At 38.3% G+C, this 26421-nt stretch overlaps 1 protein-coding gene across 1 annotated transcript in view; it reads right to left on the bottom strand.

Moving 5' to 3' along the window:
* The window catches only part of EBF2 (EBF transcription factor 2), a 148261-nt gene that overhangs the window by 30722 nt on the left and 91118 nt on the right, over positions 1 to 26421 (bottom strand). The window contains exon 7 of the mRNA XM_026122305.2: positions 9479 to 9560. Within this exon, the coding sequence (XP_025978090.1) occupies positions 9479 to 9560 (82 nt within the window). The remainder of the gene's footprint in view (positions 1 to 9478; positions 9561 to 26421) is intronic.

Below are 26421 nucleotides of genomic sequence, written 5' to 3'. Positions count from 1 at the left end.
GTTTATGAGTTTTCACAGATACACTTGTCATGCTCTAGGTAAGACAATGTCAAACTCTAATTGTTGATAAACTGTATTCAGTGTATAGCAGGAGAAGCCTTGCCTTCCTACAGGATTATGCTAGCTTAAAGACTGCTCTCTCTTTTGTGAGACAAGTTCAATTCATTCCAAAAGGCTCTTGTCATACTGTACTCTGACACTTCGCAAGCATTCTTGTCACAAAATGTGTTGCTTTTGTATGCCAACTGATTTCATCATTGTACATTTGGGTGGAGTGAGACTCCTATCCAAAGTGAACATTTCCCCCATGACATAGCTGAACCCACTCAGATGCACTTCATTATTTTCCGTTAAACAATGGAAATAAATTTTAATCTCTCACTGGCCAGCAGAGACCATACTATGGCAATAAGGGAATAGACCTGAATTATTCCAGTGTCTGAAATACTTACAAGTGTTTAAATTGTAACCAGATGTAAATCAAAAATATATCATATATATATAGTTACATTATACAATATACACATATCTGACTTCACATACACGAGGTATGTGACAAACACACACCCACATGTTCACTCACAGTATCAGATTTTTATAATATATGCAGACTTCAAGTATTCACCCATTCCATGTTTGAACAACCATTCAGGTGTAAGTGTTGCCCAGAATACATAAGCCCCACTTCCGCCAGAGTTGCAGAGATCCCTGTAGTGTGAACAATAACAAGAAATAGTCCTCTATTTAGAAGATAAGTGCTGAGCATCTTTTATTCCCTGAGCAAGCAGGAATGGAAGACGCACTTTTAGACCTCTCTCCATGGCTGGTTCCTTTTTTATTTACCTCTCCCATTCATCACAGGAGAGTCAAAGCCACTTGGCATTTCACAGGCTGAGACCTAGGGTACATAAATACAGCATTCTCAGGGACAGGACAAAATGCAAAGTTCAGATCTGGACCAGAACTTCATCACAGTTTTGAACCTTATTTGCCTTAATCTCTAAGGTACTACTGAAATTCAGCACGGGCCTTTGCCACCTTTGCTATGACACTGCTAGCCAACTCATTAGCAATGCTGTGGAATAAGAATATGTAAGAGTATTGATATAAAATTTACTGGACTTCTCCACTTTCCTGCAGTCATTTCCTCTTGCCTGATGAAGATGACAATTCAACAATCCAATTGTTTTATACTGAAGATTAAAAACCAATGTTTTATGGATAAAACAAAAAGGAATGTGCATTCCATGATGGTCTCTAACTCCCAGGCCCTTCCCTTTCACAAGCCAACTGCTTTCCCCCAGTGAGTATTTCCTGGGTCACGAAGGGTGACCCTTTCCATCTGGAATCAATCAGTCAACTCCTGACAACTTCCTGAAACACCTCACTCCATTTCCTGTTCTCTCCCCCTTCTCTCTTTCCCCCTGGTTTGCTTCACTCTTCAAAACTGCAGGCCACAGCAGCTTAATGTTAGAGGGTCAGACACAGTTAGACTCCAAAACACTACACAAGAACACCTTTGACCTTCAAAAATCTTTACATCTTAGCTAAACAAATCAAGGTCAACATTTCTTACCATTACCTTGTTAACCATTTATGTGCATTTTTGCCAATACCCTTCTGAATACATATTTATCAATAACACTTGTTCTCCTAACATCATAAAACATTCCGGGCCCTTTTTGTTTTAACCTGTATTTAGCACTGATGAAAGGTGATGTGCAGACTTCCCTGGAGATTTAAATTCTCAGATTTGTCCGATTTGTCCACAGCACTGGCAAATTACTGGCAAATGGGTTTCTTTTCCTGACCTGATGGCACTACTTCTAGTCAATGAGAATTTGGCCTCTATGCCAGTTCAACTGATGGGGTTTTTTAGCTAAAAACAGTAGTTAATGCAAAATATAATCCTAAGAGAATGATGTGAGAACATCAAAATATGTCAGGTAGGCAATGCATCCTGGTAATTGTAGTTCAGGGCCAAATTTGACCTAGACAGCATAGAGACAAAAGATTTTGTGCCCTTAGACAGCTGGATCCTCCACTCACTCCTGTTAGACTTTCAGAAGGCAACAGTAAAGTAAGAGAGAGATACAGCAATATGCTATTCCCTCAGAGATCCAAACTGAGGTTCCCTCCATAAGAACTGTGAGGGAACTGCAGGCTCCTAAGCAGGGCTTCCTGCAGGTGTGCAGATTCTCTCTGCAGATCTGCAAGGTTCTTGTTACTAGCTGTGATGCCACAGAAGTAAGATAATGACTCCCCTACAGCACTGAAGAAGCCCATCCACTATAGTCTCTGGACTATTTTCCTTTCCCCGGTGGATTTCTGTAACATACTCCCTGCTCAAAGACCACACTGAGGGTTCGCCTACCGTGACATGCAGCCCAACTGTGTTCAACACACTAAACTCAGGTTCCCTGAGCTGCACCGTCCCCCTTTCACTTGTCTGCAGTACTCAAAGTGCTACTATTACTTTAGAAACCTTTACCTGGGTACCTTTAACATCACTTCTCTGAATCCCCACTTCTCACAGCAACAATCACAGCTCCCATCACCAATTTTCAGACTGAAATCTTCAACTCTTGCAGCAGAAACTTTCTGATAATTACTGTGTCCCCTAATCAGTAGGGAGCACACAGAAGTGAAGGGTGCGTAGTGAAGAAGGCAAGTTCTGTAGCCACCTAAAAGGTATTATATTCAAAAATTTAGAAGTACTGTGAAGTGCTTCGAAATCCTTTGACAAAGGTATGATGATCTTTCCTCCCCCATCTATATATTCTATCAGTATTTGTATGTTCTAAAGTATGTTCCACTTCAAATCACATGTATGCATGTAAATATATATCATCATGCATATAAAGCTATATCATTCATAGACACCTATATAGACATATGGTACAAACATTCCAGGCATACAGGCATTTACTTACATGTAACATATCTCATCACTGTGTAAACGATCTCTCTCAAAAAATTCCTGTTACCATTCCAAGTGTGGAAAAAATTCTTTATGACATTGTACATCTGGAAAGGATATTACATTCCTGATGCACTTTCCCTTATAACTCTGCAGTCACAGCACCATGTTATTTTAACTTTTCAAAAGAATAACTATTGTGAGGATTTTAAAAATAATTATCATTATTATTATTTTCCAGCTGGGTGGAAGACAAGGTACATGTCAGGCCTCATCCTGCTGTCTTCACTTGCACAAGACTCCCATTGATGTCAATAGGTGACTAATAACAGGAGTAGATGCGATAATATAATGTGTTTGCTTCATAGTTGGATTAGGAAAAGGATGAACAATGTGAAAAATGCCAGCAGCTTCTCTCTGCTCAAAATTTCCACAGAATTCTCTGGGAATTCCTCTCTGAGGCCCTGACACTGCTGCACAGTCCAGGCTAACAGAAGAAACTGTGCACATGGCCTTCAGTTCAGGAGTAGGGTCTCCTCAGGCTGGAGGGGCACAGGGGTAGCAGATGCCTCCTGGATCACTGACATCCAGTCTCCTCCTATTACAGGCAACCAAACCGTGTTGTAGCCACTTTCCTAAAATTGCCTAAAACCAGTTCAAGTTTTTGTCTTCAGTATTCCTCTTGTTTTAAAGGCTACTTGTCCTCATGGTTAGGGACCTTATGTCTTACAGCCTAAATTTATTCGTAGTCAGTTTATACCTAACACTGGCTTTAAAATTATTATTTCCCTTTCTGATCCATCTCAGGATATTTTTAGACAGCAGTTAAGCCCCTTCTCAGCGCATGTTACTAAGCTAATTGAGTCAAACTTTTCTACTGCTCTCTTGTCCACTCCCCAGTCACCTTAATGATCCATTCCTGCACCTGTTCCAATTTCATTTGCATCCTTCTTTGGAAGATAGTTAAACCAGAACAGTATATTGTATTCCAAACAGATATCAGTGGGGTATAGTGGTACAAATGCATCCTTCTTTCCACTGTCGGGGCTTACCTGAGACATTGCAGGATCTCTTCTTAACTCACAATAACCCACCTCTCTTACCCATTTTTCTCTTTTCTGAATGACACAGATCCTTCTGTGCTTCATATTAGAACCTAGCTGGGTGAGTTCTCAAACACAGCCAGCTTTGCTCACGTGCCTGGTGATGAACCGATCCAACCACTCTGAGGTCAGGAAGGAAACTCTCCAGGGATATACCTTGTTATTTTTCCTTTCTCGCTCTCCCCTAGAGCACCTAGAGAGGGACACCTGCCAGGAAATATCCCGTGTCATGATTTCTGCTGAAAACAGAGGGCAATCACTGACCTTTCTCTTTTCTATTTCTAAAAAATCATATTGGTTCAAAGATGACCATTGTTAGTACTGATGTTCTGTTACCTTGTACCACGCCACTCTAAGATCTGTTTAATCAGTATGTTACTGGATGAAGCAGAATTCCTAATCAAGGGGAGGCTAAATGTGCTACCACCAGATCTAAGCGGATGCACTTTAGCTGAAGTGCCTCATCTTAATTCCACAGAATTACTGTCCCCCATTACACACTGGTTGTTACCATTAAGTATCACTGGGCTTCAATCATGTTCTCTAGGAGAAGTCCTCATTAAGTAGAGGGCATTGTGGGTTTTTTACTCTGTTCCTGGGAGAATCACTCTGAGAATACAGCAATGACAGTAACAGCAATATCTATGAAAACTCAGATGTGCTTATTAGCTGAACCTAAATAGTCATCATTAGGGTCGTTCAAATAGGTGATTGAACCATGTTTTGTTTCGCCTTCCACTGATGATCTCTCCCTTTTATTCAGAAACATTTTAATTGATAAACAATCAATATTTGCTTCAGTTAAATTCATAAGGACATACTACTCAATCTGCATATGTATTTGGGCACACCAAGTAACCATGAAAATATCCATTAGTTCTAGAAAGATTCCCTTTGCCTGCTTTACCAAGTGACAGACACTGAAGTAGTGTGTGACTCACAATTATTACTGCAAAAAAACTAAGACAGTGATCACACATCCTTTAATTTTGTGAAGTATAAGAATTTTTTCAACAATAGAAAACCCTTGTAATCTGAAAGTTGAGAGATTTTCATTATATGTTTGAAGGTCTACTTCATATTAAAGCAAATTTCAAACAGTTAATGTGATCACAAAGCAGCTGGTGCTGCTCTCAAAACTAAAGAATTATACTAAAGAAAAAAAAACACTGCAGGCATCTGGAGCTGTATTAAATTTACAATGCAGTGTTAATGTAACCTTTCCACCCCTCTTTCTCCCCCTCCCTGTTTTTTAAAGGGGTGTGATAAGTGAAATTTAACATTTAAGTTAGTTTAATATACCATAACTATACTATACAATAACTAAATCTTATAGCAGATCTAGAAACGAGGCTGAGGCCAGGCTCAGAGACTGGATCCCAACGCCCTGGAACTTTGGTTATCATCCAAATCAAGCCCAAACTGTGTAGATTCACACCCATCTCTAATCAGAAGCATTAACTTGACACTCTTCCAGACATGAGTAACCATTCTCCCATGCTTGAAGAACTCAGTAAGATGCACTGTGCAGTACAATTTCCATGTCTCTTATTTATACTTGTGTCTCAACAACAAAGCCTGAGCTTTGGGCTTTTATTCAATCTCCATTAAAGAGCAAAAATGTTTTTTGGTGAGACTATTTCAGATCCAGATTTCAGTAGCAGGTTAAATGATGAAAACTTTGAGACAAGGATTCTCTCTCCTGTTTCTTTTATAGCCATGAAAAAGTTATCTTCATGTCTCCTTCAGTTCTAATAAGCGCTGTTCCACTAAAAATGAATATATTTGGTTCTACAGAAAACACAGGTATAAATTAAAATATATTCAACTGAGCAATGCTACAGAAGTCAATTTATGTACAGAAAGTTAAAGGTATGGAAAAGTTTGAAAGAGAAGGGCCTTAATAACAACAGCTGTACAAATAATTTATTAGGGAAAACCAATAAATGTTTTTGAGCTGACCCAAGAATAAAACATAATGAATTAAATCATAAAATTAATAAAGTACCCTTGTGCACTGTGCTATTTGACCCTGCTTTACTCTGCTCATGTGTTCTTGTACTGGTAGGATGAACAACTGTCCTTTCAAACCTAATAAAAAATCTTGCATATTAATTCCTTTGCCTCATGTAAATCTTAACTAAAACGAAAAGGAACATGTTCACAGTGTGCACAGACACTAACAATAGTTGGGGTGATACCTCTTTTTTCCACGTCTGACTTAAAAGGTGGCTGACAAACTCTGCTCAACATGAAGCAGGCAAAAAATGTTTGCACAAATTAAAAGAAAAAAGAAGAGACAAAAGATAGAGACAGTAGAGCATTCAAGAGAGCTCTTTCTTACATCATGTTCAGGGAAACTGTGCTTCCATCTTTAGAAACAACACAGCGGAGCAAGAGCAAGCTACCTCTGTTTATTAATCCTTACAGTGACTAGATCATCACGGCTGATTTTCTATGGAACATGAAGCATTTTTACTCCCAATGCATAAAATTTTGCAACGGAAATACATTTTTAATCTGTTTTTTATATTCTGACCTCAGCTGTAGCTCAGTACAAAGCTCATCAACTAATGTGTCCAGTGTTGAACAAGTCTGAACAAAGATCCTGCTTTCATTCAAAACCCAAGCATTTTGCAATTTCTTTCAAAGGGTCCATTTTTGTAATTCTGAAACAAATTCTTGTCAACATTTATGGCTTCGACAAAAAGTAAGATAAGCCCAGTGGCTTTCCCTAAAACTCTTGATTAATTTAGGGGTTTGAACTTAAATCTCACAACGAAACTCCAGTGGTATGAACCCACACGGACTGAAAGTGAAAAGGAGTTTAAATAAGCACTGCAAAACAGAACCAGAGAGTTTCGCTTGGCTCTATTTTTCAGGCTTGGCATGCTGTAAGGTAGAAAACCCAGATAAGGAGGAGTCTATCCCAGCTCATTTTCTTCTCCAATAGACTGCTGATTTGGGTAGAAAGATCAAAAGCAAGGCTACACTTCCTTATATGTACTAGAGGCATGCCAGGTGGATGGCATCCGTAACCACGTGAATGCTCCAAGACTCATTTCAGTTTCCCTGTTCAACGTTCCACTGGAAATTTGAAGTTGTTAAGGCTCTCTAACATCACCATTTTGCATTTAGAGTTATGGACGTGAAACACAGAATAAGGCTGATATTAGAGACAGATTTCAGCCAAAAAAAGAATTGGGTCCAAAATCCTCCTGCAGTCCAGCACTTAATCCAAATCTAGGATTTTAGTTTCACCCGCTGTAGAGAGGGGCCAGCTAGCATGAGATAGAAATCAGATCTGAATTTCTTCTGTGTTCAGGTGTGTTTGGATCCAGAGTTTATTTTCCTGGCTGTTTTAACCAATATTACTTGTATTATGTCAGTGCCTATGATCCCCAGGTGCTAATCAGGATACCCTTGTGCAAGATTCTTTACAAACCCATTACAAAAATAAGAGGTTCTCTATTTATGTTTCATTACATTCCACAATCAGCCATTCCACAATCAGCCATTCCAGGCTCTAAGGGCTAAGAAAATCTGTTTACATGCTATAAAGTGAGTTTTCTTCTACTCTCAGATTTTTTTGCAGTCTTGGCAAACAATACTTAATTGGTGTTTTTTCTTTACGGAAATTGCCACTTGGAAAAAAAATTAGTACAAATTTGCTAACAATGACCATCTATTTTTTCTGATCTCTTAGTATCTCTCAAAAACACATAATGGAAAAGTCACTGCAGTCACTTTAAACCACTAGTGATAAAGCAAATTTATTCAGGAATTTTTCTTTAAATTTATTTCCATTCAAACCAAAAAATGAATTACTCTTTTGTATTTTTTTGCCTATATTTTTCTTTAATGTTTTTGGAGCTTTCAAAAATATCAAAATGGATTTTTGTTTTCATCATTCAACATTTTAATTTTTCAGGATTTCTATTAAAAGCTGGATAGAGATACACCTCTTGTGACTTTTTTTCCTTTCTGGCAAAAGAAAGAAAAGTACTTTTCTGCGGAAAAATGTTTTGGCGGAAAGTTCTAAACAACTCTGCAAACTCCTAGGGAGTTTTAGCTTCATTTCATAAATGGCAATATGGCAAGTGCACAAGCAGTCAAACATGAACTGGCAAACCTAAGGATAAAAGTCACTTTTCTATTTCAGATCTTGTGGATCTGCAAGAAAATCGCACTCCCCACAACAAATTAAGTTACTCTTTGTACAGCGGATGCATCACAGTGAAGGTGCAATAGTAATGGTAACAAATAACAACACTATTTACAAGGATAGCCTTCTTCATCAGTAGATTTCGAAAGCCTTGACTAGCAAAGCATGCATGCACTTTCTCAAAAGCTCTCCTGAATCAAGACCAAAATATATTATACAGGTGAACAAGCCCATTTGGAGAGGTGGAAAGTCATAGGCAAAGAAAGGTAAAATGATTCATCAAAGTCACCCTGTAAGTTAGTGGTCCAGTCTAGTCATCTAACTTACAACCCTGTATCCCCTCTATTAGACTCTGCTACCTCACTCTCAATCGCGCAAGGAGAAGTTATTTCTAGCATCGCTTTTCTACAGGGTTCTCCACAAGGCCACCTCTCAGTGCCACCATACAAAGACAGCAATCAGTGCATCCAGGAAGTAAAAGGCTTGAGCATTCTGATAAATTTTTGTGAGGGATAAGTTACGGGTGAAATGTTTTTCAAACATAGTTGCTTAAAAGATTAGGATATGAGAGAAGAGGGATTGTGCCTGCCTTTCTCCTCACCAGTGTTTCAAACCTGACACACTTCACCTCCTTCTGTGTTTTTATTAGCTGGTATTCACAATACATCAGCGACAGCTATGATGAAACCAGTGGCAGATTTCACTGCAAAGCAGCTGGGTCATTATCCCATGGGTCTTGTTGCTTTGCTGCGTGAGATCTTAAAGTGACCATGACTATTTTGGCAGCTGTTTTTAAAGAAACTGAAAGGAAGGGAATGAAAGAGTTAAAAGGCAAAAGAGATGGTAAGAGATAGGGAGTGGAGGGAAATAAGGGGGCTGCTTGTGTACCACGTACAGAGCTACTTTGAAAAATTCTGAGGCATCTAAGTATCACAAACATGATCGCTGCTGTGGGCAGCTGTATGTGCGAGTGCTTTGCCTGAGGGTGTCAAATCAAATATCCACTGCTGGTTGGTACAGTACATCACTTCCCCTTGGGGATTCAGAGTGGGAGAAGAGAGAGAAGGAAAAAAAAGGTTTAAACACAACAAATGAAGAAAAACTTTAACAATATCTGATATGACTTATCATTTACTGTCATATTTATTATGAACAGTGTAGGAGAAGAAGAAAAAACAAAAAAAGAAGGAAAAAAAGAAGAAAAAAGTAAAGAGAGGGGAGGGGGAGAAGGGAGAGGGGAGAAGGGAGAAAGCAGACAGCTTGCTTAATGCTGAGCCTTACAAGACTTACCTGGAACCGTCTCATATCTCTGGGGTTCCCTGCTGTTTTCAAACAATTCTGATTGCACTTGAGAAAAAATTTTAAGAAGAATCTGGAAAGATAAAGAACCATGTCACTTCTATTAACCATAACAAAGTCTGTGTTGTTATATTCTGTCTTAAAGTACACATAACAGTGATTTACATGATAGTATGTCAGTAGACCAGAACTCTGAGAACTTGCAAAAAACCTCAGAAGTTAACAAAAATCAGGTAAATTATAACCAGTGTGATTGCAATCCACTTTGAGTTGCTCTCTTAGCTGGTATGAGTCTACATATCTACACTGATTTATACCAGTTTCTTCACTGCACTATTTTAGCCAACTTCTTTATCTTTCTCTTGCATATATAAGGGCTTTCTTTTGCTGTCTGAATGGATTTTTCATGAAACAATATAGAAGGAAAATGTTATTGTAAAAACTACAAAAACCGACAGGGCAACTCTGAGGCAGATAAGCCCTGAAACTACTTAGAATGTATTAAGAAACATAGAAACAAATGCAACTCCCCCAAAAAGCTGATGAAATTTCACAATGACGACATTTTTAGTTATTAAGATTTCAGCAACTACAGCAGAAAGGCAGAACTGCCAGGAGTCCAGATTATAATCTTACATAGATTTTGAGAGAGAATAACAAAAACACAAATTGAAGTAACACATGACAGTTCATACTGTCCAAACAGATAAACCTATTAACATTGTACAAAGTTATCATGCCAATTACTTTTGCCCTGTCACGTATTAGTATTTTATTCTGCAGAATTTAGTTTGTCATGTACGTAAGCTGAATCTTCAGCATCTGTGATTGGCCTACCCAACACTATGAACTAGAGCATATAGATTTTTGTTTTAGAAATATTAGGCAGACATTTTTCAGTAAGCTTTTCTGTACAAAATTTTCTGTCAAATCCATGGACAAAAGGATACATCCCTTTATCATCTGATTCATCTATTAAACCTGTGAATTTCAGAGAAGACTACACTGTATGAAAAATCATAGCTGTTGGATTAAAAACAAAACAAGGATGTCTCTAAAATTCTGATGTAACAAACAAGAAATTTTTTTAGCATCCTCCATCACAAGTGAAAATATTTTCTGTGATTCCTTTCTGAATGTGCATTTCCATTTGTAGGACGAAATGGGTTTAACTACAACAATTTTAAAAAAGCAGAGATTTTAAGATGGGTGTGGAAATAAAAAGGCTTAGATATACAAAAAAGTAAATAGTTGAAGAACTGATTTAGAATACAAAGAACAGTTTATTTATTTATTTCTCTTGCTGAGTGCTTTCCTTAAAAAAAAATTCAGCTTTTGCAGTAAGTTAAAGTCCCAGGTGAGCTAGGCCTATTTCCCTTTCTGTTACTATGACAACGATTTTTTACCGCAGTCCCTAAGTCCCTTCAGAACTCACACATTCATGCCTTGAATTAGAACTTTAAAGGAGAAAGATGTGTATTTCCTAGGGTTTACCAACACCAACCACCAAAATAGTCCTAATACAAGACAATAAAGCAGAAATCCACTTTTCCTTGTTACTGCTACATTCTTTGCATCACTTACCACTGTGGTATTTCTCCTCCATCTGCCCCAAACACACAAAGAAATATTGAAGGATCTGATCCATTTATATGTTGCTTGAACAAAAACCTTCAAAAATCTCTCTACTACCGAACACACAAAAAAGACCCAGATAAGGTCATATAAAAATGACCATCACAAAATACATCCTTCTGGTGAGCTTTTTTCATTACAATGTTCTTTCTTTTTTTTCCCTTAAATTTGTGATAGTATTTTAAAAGATATCTAAAGTATTTATTTTCTGTGTGTGCATTTTACAAACTACTATTTTTATCTCCGTTATTCCTTCTTGTTTACAATTTAAACAGCTCACTGGTTCTTCATGTGGCACAGAACAAGGTAAAAGCATCGTGTCCCTACCGCAGGCTCTCTTCATGTTGGTATTCAGGTTCTGTGGCAAAGATGGATCAATGCTCCTTTGTCTGAGGGCAACTTCGACGAACAGAGCCCTAGTCACGCAGTTGTATTCCGAACTAAAAATCATATACGACTTCATGTCTTCAGAGTCGCACCGAGTGAATACAACACACGAATGTGTCTGCTAACATTCTATCAAATAAGTCCTATTGACTCCTCACACTAAAACCTGTGACCTCTTTTATTCGAATGATTTGGTAAGCAAGATTTTATCTGTTAGAATGTTTTCAAGAAGTAAAAATACTATGCATACCGGCATACTCAAATGTTCACAGGAGAACCTGCGCCAGAAGCGTTACTCGCAAACCTTTCTTCCCCCTCCCCTCTCCCTCGTTACAATGCTCAAAAAATATTTGCAAATAGATAAACTGTGACGAGATCTATATATGCAAGGAAAAACTATAGAACAGAACCAAACTATATTAGGAAACCAAGTAACTATTTACACGGAAATCAATGAGACATTGGATAACTGATTGTTTAAGAGGGTAACTGCAAACAAAAACTACAAGAATCATGCCTGTTGTTACTTTGAAGGAAAAACAAAAGATCAAATCTATCACGAAAATGTTCACTGTTTTCTTTTAAAAATTTTCAAATGTTTACACCCCTATTCATCCAGATCAGAAAAGCACACAACACAAACTAAAGAATGAAGAAGATCAGAGCACAGAAAGGTGTCTATAACGGCACTCACGGTGTCAGCTGAACTGACTTGAGAAGAGCTAAGATACTGCGGCGATATATGGTATACAAAACCCTAAAAGGCAGATAACAGAAAGATAAAAAATCTAGTTTACATGTTTAACAGTATTCATGGCTGAATTCTGTAGTATCGCATGGCAATAAAAAAAATTTATATTTTCTGCTAAACAAATCCAAAATTTTGGGGTCCAGATCCCTAGCTGTTGTAAATCAGCAGTGTATGTGAAAATTGACTTAGATTTCAATTAGATCTGTACTGTTTCACACCAGTGGATGTATTATCCATTAAATTTTTACAGAAAACGAAACTCTTCTTCTCTCAGTGCTGTCTGTCTCCTACGAGAGGGAGAGCATTCTCATCTCTCCTCGACTGCTTTGGAATAAACATCATCCAGCATGCAAACATACTCAGCTTTAGAGTACTCAGGCCAGGATATTTAAGCAACAGCAATTTTGGGAGTCTCACTTGAGGACTTCCCACTGACTTTCTGGAATTGCTCAGCACCGGGGCATCTGAAAATTTTGCACCTTTAAGATAACACAAACTGTGCATCGATAATCCCTCATGTTACTTTTGAAAGTCCTGGCCTTGTTTTTTAGTACTTAAGGATTTTTGCAGTATTTATATACTGCCTGACTTAAGAAATTTGTAGTTTCTTTGGAACTCAGTAGACAGGCTGCACAAAGACAGTCTTCCCCCCCATCACCCCAGATATAGACTTATTTAAAAGTGCATAGAGGAATTTTCATCGTTCCTCCAGTTGAACCAGGTCACGCACTTTCTCCTTTCAGAGTTTTTCCAGTCAATTTTTAACTGCAACTGGACATCCGCATAAAGTATTTGGTCTGTCGTTATATACACGTGTATATTTTAAATGGTTGCATCTGGGAAAGGCATTAATATTTATTGCAACATTAGAATAAAAATAACTTGGGGGGAGCAAAGAGGAGGGAAGGCTTAGCACTAAATGAAGGTGATTTAGGGCTAACAGGAGAACTGCAGAAGGGCTTTATGATTTTTTTTTTTTAAATTAGAACCTTTCGCCAGTTTTTGCCCTTAACCTATACATATATCAAAAAATAAAAAATAAGTTTTAAAAAATTAGCCCATTTTCATATTTCTTAGTTGGCCTTTGTTCCCTCCTAAGGACTGCATTAGCTATGGATTTAGCAGATAACTCTGATTCCAGCCAAGCAGAGAGAGCACAGATCAACATTCAAGGGCACAGAGGGAAAACTTAAATAACGTTGAATGACTACCACCAAAAATTCTGGCATTGCTATAGAAGACCCGGTTAATTTAGTGCAGAGACATAAATTAAGAAATACAATCTTTTTTTCTCTCTCTATTATTGTCTCTCTGTCATATACTAGAGCCTTCTATCTACAGATCGAGTACACTCGCAGAGGTGTCCAAAATGCCACTTTAAATATACCAATAACTCCTCCTTTTAAGATTTAGAGGTAGCTGTTTCAAAAGTTACTGCTTCTCCTAAAGGGAGTTACCATTATGCTGCTGAGTTGGGTTGATGAATCATTTAAGTGCCCTTTTTTCACTTCAGTATAAAGACAGCTGTGTTATCTCAACTATTTTTCAGCACTGGTTTGAGCAAACCTGTCCAACTTTGGGTGGGAGCAGACAAGGGGTGCTCGCATAACGCAGCACGGCACGGAGGTGGAACAAACCGCCCCGCAGAGGACTGGCAGTGGGCAGTGAGCAAGGATGAGGGCAAAGCGGGGAAGGTCTTCAATCTCTCAAGCTGTTTCCAGAGTGATTGCTGACCCACACCCTCGCTCCGTCTATGTATTCCTACATTATTTGGTTCTCTGACGACAGTCTGAGGCAACTTTAAAATGTGACTGGAACTAGAAAACATGTACTAACTTTGGGAGTATTTATACTCTATTTCTCGCATGATTGATAAAATAGTCAAAGACTGTTGGAGACAGAAAAAAAAAATCTTTCCAGTGACTTCAACGGGACTAGACTGAGGCCCTAAAGAGCAGTCCCACATGCAACAGAAGGTGTAGTTTAAAAAAAAATCCATTAATGTTTTTTTTAAACCCTGCCACAAGACCTGGGACTGATTAGTCTCACCACATGGAGCCACAGAAATAGATAATAAGCTTTGCGCTTTTATAGTGCCATTCTATGGGACTTAAACTTCAATTAATTCTGCTTCACAAAACCCCTCTGCAGCAGGTGGTGTAACTCACCATTTTACAGGCAAAGATGCCGGGGCCTGGAAGCTGGAAGGGAATTGCTCCCCATCCCATCCCAGGTCTGCTGCAGAGCTGGGACTAGAACTTAGATCTCCTGACTCCTGGTTCTACATCTTAACTAACCTTCCTATCAACCTTTCGTGCTTTCTTACAGCATAGGTACAGAATCAAAAGATCTAACATTGTTTTAATCTTGTAAACAGCCACTACAGAAGCTTGAAAAAATATCCCTTGTAAAGCAAATACTGAGGTAATCTTGTCCTGTTTAGGTTGCTGTAGAATTTGGATTCATGGCCTCAGTCATTCTTTGTCATGGGAATGTGCCTACCATCTAGTTTCATTATGTTTAATCAGCAAATCCTATGATGCTACTATCTAAAGAGAATGTAAAGACATGATGACATTCTGCTCCATGATTTAAGTACTTTCCAAAAAGTCTCAAACTGAACTAAAAGAAAAAATCAAAAGCTGTTACTATGAATAATTTTGCTCCAGTTTAACAATATTAAGATGAAATATGAGATGAACCACAGAGTTATCATTACATTAAGGGCCTGACTCCAACTCCATCAAAGCTAGGAAATTCTGAGATCAGGGTCTCTTGTCCTCCCCTCAACTCACCCATGTGTGTCTTGGCACTGCAAACTCTGAGGTAAGTGTGACAAGTAACCCGATCCGATGCCACGACACAACAAAGTGGAAGGCTTTACTTGGAATTTCTTCCTTTCAGAGGGACTAGATCAGATCTTGCACATACATTTGAAGGTCGGTATTTAAAATCAATTAATTGCATTTATTTGATATCATCATCTTGATTTTAATGAATATCTCAGTAGAAGACTTCTTTATAATCTGAATGTTTGTCTCTGGAGTAATTCTGCTCTATGATGTCAGGGAGTATTCTTAGGGAGCTGATCAGAAAATTTCCTACCCTTTTCCAGCAGTTATAGTCAATGTGGGAGCAGGCATTTCACAGAGGCATTCTAAATGAACACACGCCTTATACTGTGTGAGAAAGGAGTGAGGTTATTATAATAAACCAGAGTATTTATATGATACTCCACAAACAGCAGCTAATTAATCTTCACAAAACTCCTGTGCATAAAGCGTGAACCCAGTTCCATAAATGTGAAAATCAACATATGTAGGTCAAAAGACTTTTCTGAGTTTGTCGGAGCTTTACTGTGAGAGAAGGCAAAAGGAGTCAGATGATACTGTATCCCAAGCCTAGACTATGAGAAGGGAAGTTGGTTGTTCGTTTGTCTTTTCTTTTTTAAGAGAAAGACTCCAGTTGTACCAAAGTCGTCACATGAACATTATACCTTCCACTCCTGCCCCCAGCAACGTTATTATTTCCTGATGTGAAAAACGAGAAACACTTCTCTATCCTCCTGCCACCTTAACTCAAAGCAATTTCTTTAGCTACAGGAGCACCAGTCTGGTTAGACTTTTCGCGAGCTCTTGACTTTTGCATGCACAGGACAAGCAGGCTACGCAGGGGAACTCCATGTCTAAGGGAGGAGCGCTGAAACACCACGGGAACGCTGGAGAGCAGTGCCCAGGGTCCCACTTGGCTCTAAGGAACACAGGGACCTTTCACTACCTTTCTGAATCCCTTGGTTTTTGTTCACACTAATTCCTCAGTTCTCAGGCTTATAATTTCCTAATATTCATTGCCCTCTACTTGCCTTCCCATACACTGTCCTATCTAGTCTTTGTCTTTACATCTTGTCTGTAAGTTGATATAGGGGATAGTAAATAGCATAGTACATACAGTCCTCAGGGAGATGGACTAAGTGATTTTTTTGAGGTCCCTTACACATAAGTTTCTATGTTTCTTACTTTTATGCTTCCATCTATACTGTTCTGCAATATACAGCACCTTCTTCCACCTTTCTCTTCATCTCCACTTCTCTCCATGTCCCTCAGCTTCTAGGAACTAATCCTGACCACTTTCTACAGAGTCTTTTTCCTGTGCTCTGCATTTCTCTTTTGGCTTTGAAATAGAAGCTCCGCTAGGTAGGGTCTGCTTCTGCAATGGTCTAAAGTGTACAGTTCAGGAGTAACTGCACTGATGTTAGCCAAACTGTAATGGCAAAAGTGAAGCTGGCTTCAAGATGTGAGACTTTTGTGTATTTCTACTTGTATTATTAAATCAGGGTGGTTTGGACCAAAATCTACAAGACTCAAAGATCCTTTGCACTTAGGAAAGTCTAGATCAGAAGTTTTCTGTTTAGGGCCATCATTATTATTAAATTAATATTTAATCAATCAGTGACAGCATGCTCATTCCAAGAAGCTTGCAATACAAAGCATATGAAGACATACAGATCAGATAAACATAATAGAGAACAGGTGGAATTAGTGCTTTTATTTTTAAAAAGGAGAAAAGCTCAAAAAGGATGTTAAAATGCCACAAGGCATTGTGTTCTCTAAATAAATTGGAAACATCAGATAATTTTAAATATCAAAACAATTCAGCATTCCAAGGCTAATGATCCAATGTCATATATCCACTTCTACTGCTTAATATCCTGCTTTCTCTCTCCCACACTTAGTCAATCCCTCCAATTTGGATTTTAAATCTAAGCTTTGAGGTTTGGACCATTATTTACAGCCTGTTTTCTTGTGCTTTGCATTCAGATCTGGAATACAACCTGGAAGCACCGTGAGAAGGCACACAACTATAATAGCAGGTGTCTGATTTTCAGTCTCTGTCCCGTTCCAATGCTAAGCTCAGAAAAACTAACACAGAAGGTGGGTGGGAAAATGGAACAAGAAAGGTTAGTGATTCAGCTAAGGTAGGCTGATAGATCAGCCTACCTTAACAGTCTACCTTAAAATTATGAGATGGCAGTATTCATCTTAAAACTGCTTCTAATTATGATTGTCATGCCAAGAGGTCCTAATCACACTTGGGCAAATAATGCTCTGTGAAACATATTAAACAAAGAAGATACAGGGTGGAAGTGCTGATATCCTGTATTTCAGATGAATTCAGAAAGAATGTTGCACCTTGAGTTCATGACAAAGGTTGGACTTGAATTCATGTCTGACTCTCAGTCTCATGCCTTAACCACAAAACAATTCCTCAGATACCCTGTCTCTCCACAGCTTAAAACACTGTATTCTTCACTGCCCTCTTTCTAGTGGCTGTTTTTAAAGGCTTAGTTTCCAAACTAATAGTAACTGAAGGTAAAGCTGCAATGTGTCATGCCAAACCCCAAACATGTCAATATACTTGATGCTTATATTCTGTATATTCTCCAACTTCTACACTAGTTTCATCTCTGAAGCGGATTCTGTCCCACTCTACCTGCAGCAGCAGGTATACACATCAACAACTGCAATTCACACACATTTGGTAAATGCTTACGCTGTCTTGAAAAATGATCCTATTTTCAAGAAACAAGGGTTGGATGAGAGGGCATTACTAGTTATACAGACAGTCATTTCTCGGTGCTGAATGCAGTTATTTGGCATGGCCACATTTGCTAGGAAAATAGATCTCCAAGGAAAACCTCCTTGTTTGTGCACTCTGATGAAAACCTGACACCATTAATGAAAATAATAATTGAACTCTATGGGTTCGAATTGAAAATGAAACACAACACTAACAGCGTGTTTGTAATTGCAATTGTTCTCCAAAAAGTCTTTGGAGGGCTCTCTGCAATCTGAACAGTTTCCCTTTTCCTCTGGGTTTTCCTTCTCCCTCCCACGCCAAAACTTTCCAGTAACTTACAAGACAATAGCTAAGAGCTTATTTATACTCTAAGATCCATATTATTCATGCCATTTGGCGCACAACCAAATGCCATAGCATAATCGAAAGTCAATAGGCAGGGAGGTAATACAGTAGAGGATTGGGCTGACTGGCTGCTGAAAGGGACGTTCAGATAATATTCCCTGGTTTATTACAGTGTCTGTGGGCTCCAACTGTGCTAAGCGTTGCACGGTCACATTGTGAAAATGTTATTGGAGAAAAGATACACAAAGAACAGGAGGAAAGAAAGGCTTTTATCCTCATTTCACTGATGAGGAAGTCGAGGCACTGTGAAATTAAGTGACTTTCCCCAAATCATAGTTGAAGTCGATCTTCAAGCCAAGAACTGAACACTATTTGTGCAAGCCGTGTTTGTGCTTTTACTGATGCTTGTTAATAGTGGAACAAAACTGAAACAGCTCTTTGCCTCAGAATCAAACTTCTCTGCAGGATTTTGAAAACAGGACCATATTCTTCTTCATTACACTCATGTAAGCCTCAACAGTACATGCATGGTTTGGTGGTGGACTTTCTTAAACGAACTTAAGCCTTATGATGCTCTACAATATTTGTTACATCTATTTATTCTCTAGTAGCACTTTGTGTAGCTGTACCCTGGTGCAAATTTAGCTCAAATTCTACTTTGGACCTTTGGACCTCAGAAAAAGGTTTACATAGGTGTTAAATGAGCACAGAATTTGATCACCACTCATTTTTCCAGTGAGGTGGTTGATTACCCAGAGACACCAGTGATTCTTCTGTCTTTTGACTGTTCTACTCTCTTACCCCATCCTTCTCAAAAAAATGTACATAAATTGAGCCATGCTAGGCTGAACAGTGAACACCAATTACACCAATAGCCTTTTTGCTGCTGATTGGTCTGCTGGTTTTTACTATTTCTGCCAGATGGTAGAGGCCAGCACATAAAAACTCTCCACCTTGCAGTTAATTCAAAACTTGGTAACAACTTCCCCGTGACTCTAAGAGATCAGAAGGTTGGGCTGATGTGAATGTTGGAGATGGAACTAAGGTTAGGCATCCATTTTACACCTGCCAGAGTGGATATCACTCATTGAAAGCTCTCACTCATCTATCAAGTCAAGAGTATTGCCTGTCCCTAAACTGTTGTTGTATGGAATAAACATGCATCCGTTTGCAAAAGCAGCAAATTTACACCCACACAACTTGGTTCCACTCACGTTTTGCCACCTCCCTTTTCTGAGGTCTATTCAGTTGGTAGGTTTGCACCTATTGTACTTCTGGGTCTAGTCACAGATGACCTTGAATCTGAGCATTGGTGTAACATTATATTCCTATGACAGATTTATAGATTGGCAGATAGGGGTGCATTCAGTGCATTCCTTCCCTAAGACAGGACAGCATCCAATGTTTGTTAGCATCATTAAACTAAAACTGACTTTTCACCTGCTCCCATACCATATGCAGCTGCAAATTTTTAAATTAAACTATGAAGCCATGCATAAATTTACATATATTACAGACTAGCCTCTCCATTTAACATGCAAATGTACTCCAATGTTTCAGAACACCTTCTGTCGCTAATTAATTTGCTGAATTATAATTAGACTAATCCTGCATAATTAATAAGCACAGATTTTTTTTTAATTTCTAAGCAGCTTGATGAGATCATTCACTTCCTTCTATAAACTGCTAAGTAACTGTTAAAAAAAATCTGGAAAGAACATATGTGAAAAGGTATGTTTGATGTCGCATACAAATTTAAACTAGCGGGCAAGCTTCAAGAAAGTCAAAATTAATATAGGTATAGGGTTGAAGCAAAGAGACCATCAATGCCTTATTTTCAGGAGCAAGGACCAAGATTTTCCTTGTCTATTTTCTTCCTTTTGCTTTTACTCATCAGACCTTCCAAGATCATAGACTGAGACAGAAAAGGATTACAGAACCGTATGTAGTATTAGGAGATGATATGATATTAACACACCATTGTATATCAAAACACTCTCCCTGTACATGCTGTGTGTGGATAAGCTCCTTTGATGGTATTTGGAATTGTTTTCATTTCAGCTGCCAAAACCAACGGAGATCATTCTAGTGAAACAATTAAGTGCTATTAGTACTGGATCCATTCTGTAATGATTAAAATGAAGGGTCTTGCTTTAATGTTGAAGAGCTTAGACTTGGAGAAACATGCATGCCAATATGTTTTTTAAAACGTGCAGTATTATAGCCTGTATACTATGAAGTCTACTCCTGACGTGCAAAGCAACCCTTGCACATAAAACAGCCAAGTCCTAAGATCTCCTCCAGCAATTTAATAATGCAGAGAAAGAGGGAAAGAGCATACAGGACTCTTGTGGGCTATTTTGTAAATAAGAATGCAAACAATAATATAATGAGTGTATTATGTTTATACACATATACATACATTGTTTGTAGTCTCGTTTACTGATTACTCTATTTATTTATATACTTATTGATACATATTTCAGCTGTATTGCTAATGTCCTTGTTCAGTCTTCAATATTTCTCACATGCAGCATGCTCAACAACTTCACTGGGTGTTTGCTGCAGTTGTGAGTAAGCAAGACCTCATGGTTTGACCCAAACAAAGGAAGAAAGAAGAAGGAAAAAAAAAAAGAATTCCTATGCTAGATAACTGAACTATCTGAAGTCTGTGAGTTCGCAATTTAGGAAGAATGATGAATTGGAATATTGCCTACTGCAAACAATATACGTAAAATATTTATTGGTCACTCCTGCCTGAGGTCTCCCTTTTTTTTTTTTTTTTTTCTTCAATTCAGACGTGTGCCCTTCTTCAGATATATTTCGCTCTTAATGCAAATTGTATTCTATGTGCCCATACATAACTAGAAGACTTAGAACAGACCTGGCTTACACAGGATGTGGTATGGGCATTGTGGGTCAACCAAGTTACTTTCAAGTATTTCCTACTGGGCACTCAGAAATCACTTGTTTTATTTTTTTGCCCGAGGAATATTAGAAATTATCCTGCTATTCTCTAACTCATTGTAAATCTCCTCAGAAAAGATAGATACATAAGAGCAGCACATGTTCAACAAAGACACATCTCTAAGAGAAGAAATACTGACTAGAAATTAAAAATATAGATGAATTGCACCGTTGGAATCCCAGACACTCAAGAAGCATAGCAATAGCGTGAAGCCCATTCATTGGGGCAGATTGCCATGGAACTAAAGGACTCCAAACAGGGAATAGCTTCTCTAACCATTCTGTGCTATGTTCATTTTGGACAACCCTAATATACGCTGTTTTTCTAATAGCCACTGAACACATCACCAGAGGACGTGGGAAGCTAAAGAGGAATGAAACAAGCAATACAAACAGAAAGCACCTTTCTGTCTGATATGCCTCTATTTTTTATTTTCCCGTATCTCAGCCCAGCAGAGAGAAAAAACGTAACATGTACAAAAAAATACAGGATTGTGTCTGCATTTTTCCCTCCTCATTTCTGCCTGCACCTCGTTTTAAACCATGGATGAATTGGCCCAAAGATATATAGGTCACATGGCTGAGGCAGAAATAGAATCCATGTCTGCAAAGCCACAGCGTGGGGTACAAGAGCAAGTCACTGAAATTCTGGTTTGGTTTCAAGCTAATTCTTATCTTCTCAGAATAAGAAATTTCTAAGACGTTTTTCAGCCATAGCATAACGCTGAAAATATCAGCATCTACATCTTTTGGAAGATTCCTGATGTCCAGGGCTTCTTACCATTTCCCACTTCTTTGACCATGGAATTTGCCACCGCTGATATTTACGTTGCATCATGAACACTCATATGCCCTATGCAGTCTGTTATTGTCTCAGCTCAGGAAAAATGATTGCGTGTGTGTGTATGCATATGTAGAGAGAGAGACATTTTTACTTTAAAGAGAAAAATTCTGAATGCTGAAACCGACCTTTTTCTATGTTTTAGTATATGTGCTCAGAAATCAACTAGTTTTGCAAATGAAAAGAGCTAATTTTTTAGACACTTATTCACAGAAGTCTTATATTTGTAAGCAATATGAAAATTTATAGTATACAGTAAATAAATGAATACATTTAAAGTGATTGCACCTTTCACTGCAGACATTTCATCCATCTCTGCTTACTAGCCTCCAAATTTAATTAACCTTTTCAGTACCCTTTGACATAGCACATATGTGCCAGAGGCCAAAAAAGAAGCAGCATTTTGGGATAGGAGCTCAAACCAGATGAGAGAATACAAGTGTGAACTTTATAAATTGGCAATGGGTGAGCCTCAAATGATGCAGCAGTTTGATTTTGAGAAATACCCTGTAGTTCATATCCCTTTCCGGGACCCTAATATGGGTCTGAGGAGAAATGGCGGAGGGAGAAAAGGGGAAAATGAGAAATAATCTACTTTCCTTCACTTTTGGATTTCTGTTTGGCTTAGTTAACATGGTGATGCCACTCAAGAGGACTTTGCCTGTTCTGACTCCTCAGGGATCTCAGGGCAACTGTTTTATCCTAAGAAGTTAGGAAGATTACGAAGACTCAAAGCATCATAAGCTAACATTTTTAGAAATAACTAGCACCTTTAGTGGGCCCAATATGAGGCCCTTTAGAAATAACACTCTGTTAAGTCACGGTCCCAAGAGGTGCACATCTTTGGAATCAAATGGGTCCCAACACCAGCATGAAATTTCTCCTGGTTCTGAGGGTGGGCTTCAAAATTGGAAAACAGTGATTGTACATCCATGCCCTACACACAAGCTCAAAGCCCATGTTTCATGCAAGAAGAGTCATTTTGTGCAACTGCGCATAGCGTCCCTAGCCTGTGTGAGGGCTCCAGATGTTTCCAAACGCAGCAACTATGATCTGCATTCCTCATTCACTTCAAATTCTTCTAATATACTTCCTTGATTTGTGAAGATTACAGGGACAGATTCAGCTCAATGCATAAGCATGCATTGCAAAAGCCAGAGATGAGAGTCTTTCACAAGTTTGGCAGTATTAAAGCTGGATACTTTTCTTTCACAAAATCTATACTCTGCTGACTTTGAAAGACTTCTCATGGAGTAAATCCAACCCACTTTACCTCTTGGAGAGCAACAACATATTTTATGTATATATATGTTTTATGTACTCCCAACTGCAGGCATACACATGTACATACAGAGCATAGCTTTTTAAGGCTACAGTTGGCTGATTGATTGGAATTTTTTTTTTTTTTTGAGGCTTTAAATAATAAGGCATTGTTCCATATGCATCATCACAATATACTCTCTACTGAAAAAGGTCTCTTGGCAGCTCCCAACTTTAAGACTTCCTTCCTACAGCCATGGTGCAATAAGCAGCTGACACATGCACTGAATTTTGAATTTTTTCCTTCTAAAGTTGTACTGCAGTCATAATTTCTGGGGAAAAGTTTTAGAGTGCATGCAACATTTGCTGGATGTTTTCTTCATTTATTTAATCCAGATGTTTGCATTTTAAATAATTGAAAAGCTGCTATGGTAAATAGACATCAAGGGAGGCTAATGGGAGTAGCACTGTCATTAGAAAGAACTTGTGTGATGAGACATTAGACTAAGGAGTCAGTCCCTGGAATGTGTCAGGACAGGTTACAGGAATGAATGCATGTTGCTAGTTGTAAAACTTTACACATCAATGCAGGACCATCAGTGGCAGAGATTGGTTAGCAAGGTTTAACACAAATTGGACAGAACTTCTAATGAAAACACATATTGTGACCTTTTCCATTATAAATGTTCATATTTGTTCATATGGTTTGATTTAGTCACACACAAAAAATGGGAATTATTTCCAATTCTCTGCTTTTTAGAATCCTTTACTAAGCTCATTTAACACTGACAGTGGTTTCTGAAGCTCCCAAGTGAAATACTGTAATTGCTGCACAACTTCAGTGTAGGTTGGGTTGCTTCAGTTTCAGATTTTGAGGCTGACAGTGCACATTTTAAGCCTTAAGATACTTGGGCTCTACTCAAAGGACTATGCATTTGCAGCTTGACACCTCAACTATCCTAATTTTCATCTCCCTTGTTAAACTCTTGTTCAGTTTTAACCTGAACCTCCTAAAAATCAACCTTAGCTTCAGAGAAGTCAAGTCAGTTTAAATGCAAGTAAGATCATGTGCAAATTTGCCGTAGTTCAATCAGCTTGATTTTTTTAAAATCACTTCTTAAACTGATGTAACTGTGGATGTAGGCCAGCCTTACAATCACTGAGCTCTCTAGGATGTCTTACTATTACTTTCCCTGAAATAGTTAAAAAATTTACAGCCATATCTCAGCTATGTAAACCAACACAGAAGTCATTACAGTCATAATTATTTGAACCAGTTAAGGATCTGCTCTGCAGAAGTCAGCTACTATATATTTTCCTCCCTTTGCATATGCATTTCCTCCCTTTTTCCCCCAACATGCAAAAAGATCTTAATGGCTTCAGATCATGATGTAATCCATTCTAAAGTCTCCCTTGGAGCTGTTACGAAGTTTCTACTGAAATATCTATGGAACAGCTATTTTATAGTCTATTGGGCCTAAAATCCATCTTTTATAAGAAGCTAGAAAGAACAGGGGAGAAGAAAATTGTTCCATAAAAGATGAGAAGTTTTCCTAAGATGTTTTGTCTACCAAGAAAATAAATTCTGCAAAGTTTCTTCATTCATAAATATATAATTTCATCAGTGATAAATACTGTAAAGGTGTAGAGTAACTGATAAATCACTCTGACTTGGTTTCCATTGAGGCTGCCTGCATGTGCCATATATGAAAATGTACATCATTGTGTTAATTATACCAAAAGTTAAGTTTAATACAGAAATTCAAGGTTAAGTAGCTTTGGATAGTTCAGAGACACTAATTTGTAGATCTTGAGGATCTAGTGGAAAAATGTTGTTGCATCTCTTTCTAGAAGATCAGTAATTGCTACAGCGATCAGCTAGAAGACTTACACATCTTAATACACATGCTAAAGAGATGTGCCACAGCTTTGAAGCTCTTGGGGTTCAAATCTACTAATCACAGTCATAAGGAATCATCAAGCCAGTGAATGTCAAGATTGAAAATCTGATCTCTGCCAAGACACTTAGAGGTCTTTAGAAGACTAATCAGTTCCTGTAATATTCATTCTCTCCCTTCTCTACTTCCCCCTTCCTCCCCACCCCCAAAATTTCTAGTCACCACTTTCAGTCCAAATTCAGTTTCTGCAATAGTTCAGTGAATGCCAACATAGTCTTTCATTGCTTAATTAGACTATCAGTTTGCAGGACAGTTCAGGAAAACACTTCACTATAATTCTAGAAGTGAGGCAGTAGAAACCATTTAATTTGTCTTACATAATTAACTTGTACGTATCTATTAGCTAGTAAAATATTAAAGGAAAAGAAAGCATCTCTTACACACAAGCCTAGAAGACCACATGGTTTCTTTCTAATTAAAAAGATACTTATTTTTTTTAACTTGGTGAGTAAATTCATGTTTCTGAGCACCTGAGCAAAAATAATAGTGCAGCCATTGTTTTTGACAAAACTTTTACTTTAGCTTAGAAAAAAATCACCAAACATGGAAAAAAGTGAAATTGTTTTTCTAAAAGGCTTTCCCTCTACCGTTAACTGGCATCATTTGGCCCACCACGACTACGAATACCATAGTAAACAGGCCAGACTGGCAGACTGAGATGGCTAACATTTGGGGACTTGTGAACATCTTTCCCTCATAATTAGAGGAATTATATTTACTAAGAGACTATCCAAAAACTCTGAGGAGGGATCAGGGCCTCATTGTCCCAGCAGTTATAAAATAACAGGAGACAGAACAGTCCCTTTCCGGAGCCTCTAAGAAACTAACAATGAAGGGAAATTGTTCCAATACATTTCTTAGATGCAGCAAAAGTTTTGTTTTACAAATAAGCATTCCCATGCAGAGCATTTGCAGCTCACTCATTACAGTCTTGAGCTGAAATCAGGAGTGGAAAGTAAAGCTGACTAAAAGCTGGTTATTTAAAAACAAAACTCCCCTGTTTCCTGTTTATTAAACTCTCCTACTTTCTTTCTTAGAACCACCCTCTCACTATGAACCTTTCATTCCTTATTCCTTTTCCCTCCCTCCCATCCCCTCCAGCATCCTGTAGGGAACTCCCTTTTGGCCTAAACTTTGGGCCAAATGTTGCAAACCTAGCCTGCCGCAGCCTTAATGTGACTCTACCCATTTAATTAGCATCCCCAGCGGTAGT

The sequence above is a fragment of the Dromaius novaehollandiae genome, chromosome 26, assembly GCF_036370855.1.
Source record: "Dromaius novaehollandiae isolate bDroNov1 chromosome 26, bDroNov1.hap1, whole genome shotgun sequence".
Lineage (NCBI taxonomy): Eukaryota > Metazoa > Chordata > Aves > Casuariiformes > Dromaiidae > Dromaius > Dromaius novaehollandiae.
The sequence above is the reverse complement of the archived record's forward strand: the minus strand, read 5'-3'. Positions and strand labels throughout refer to the sequence as shown.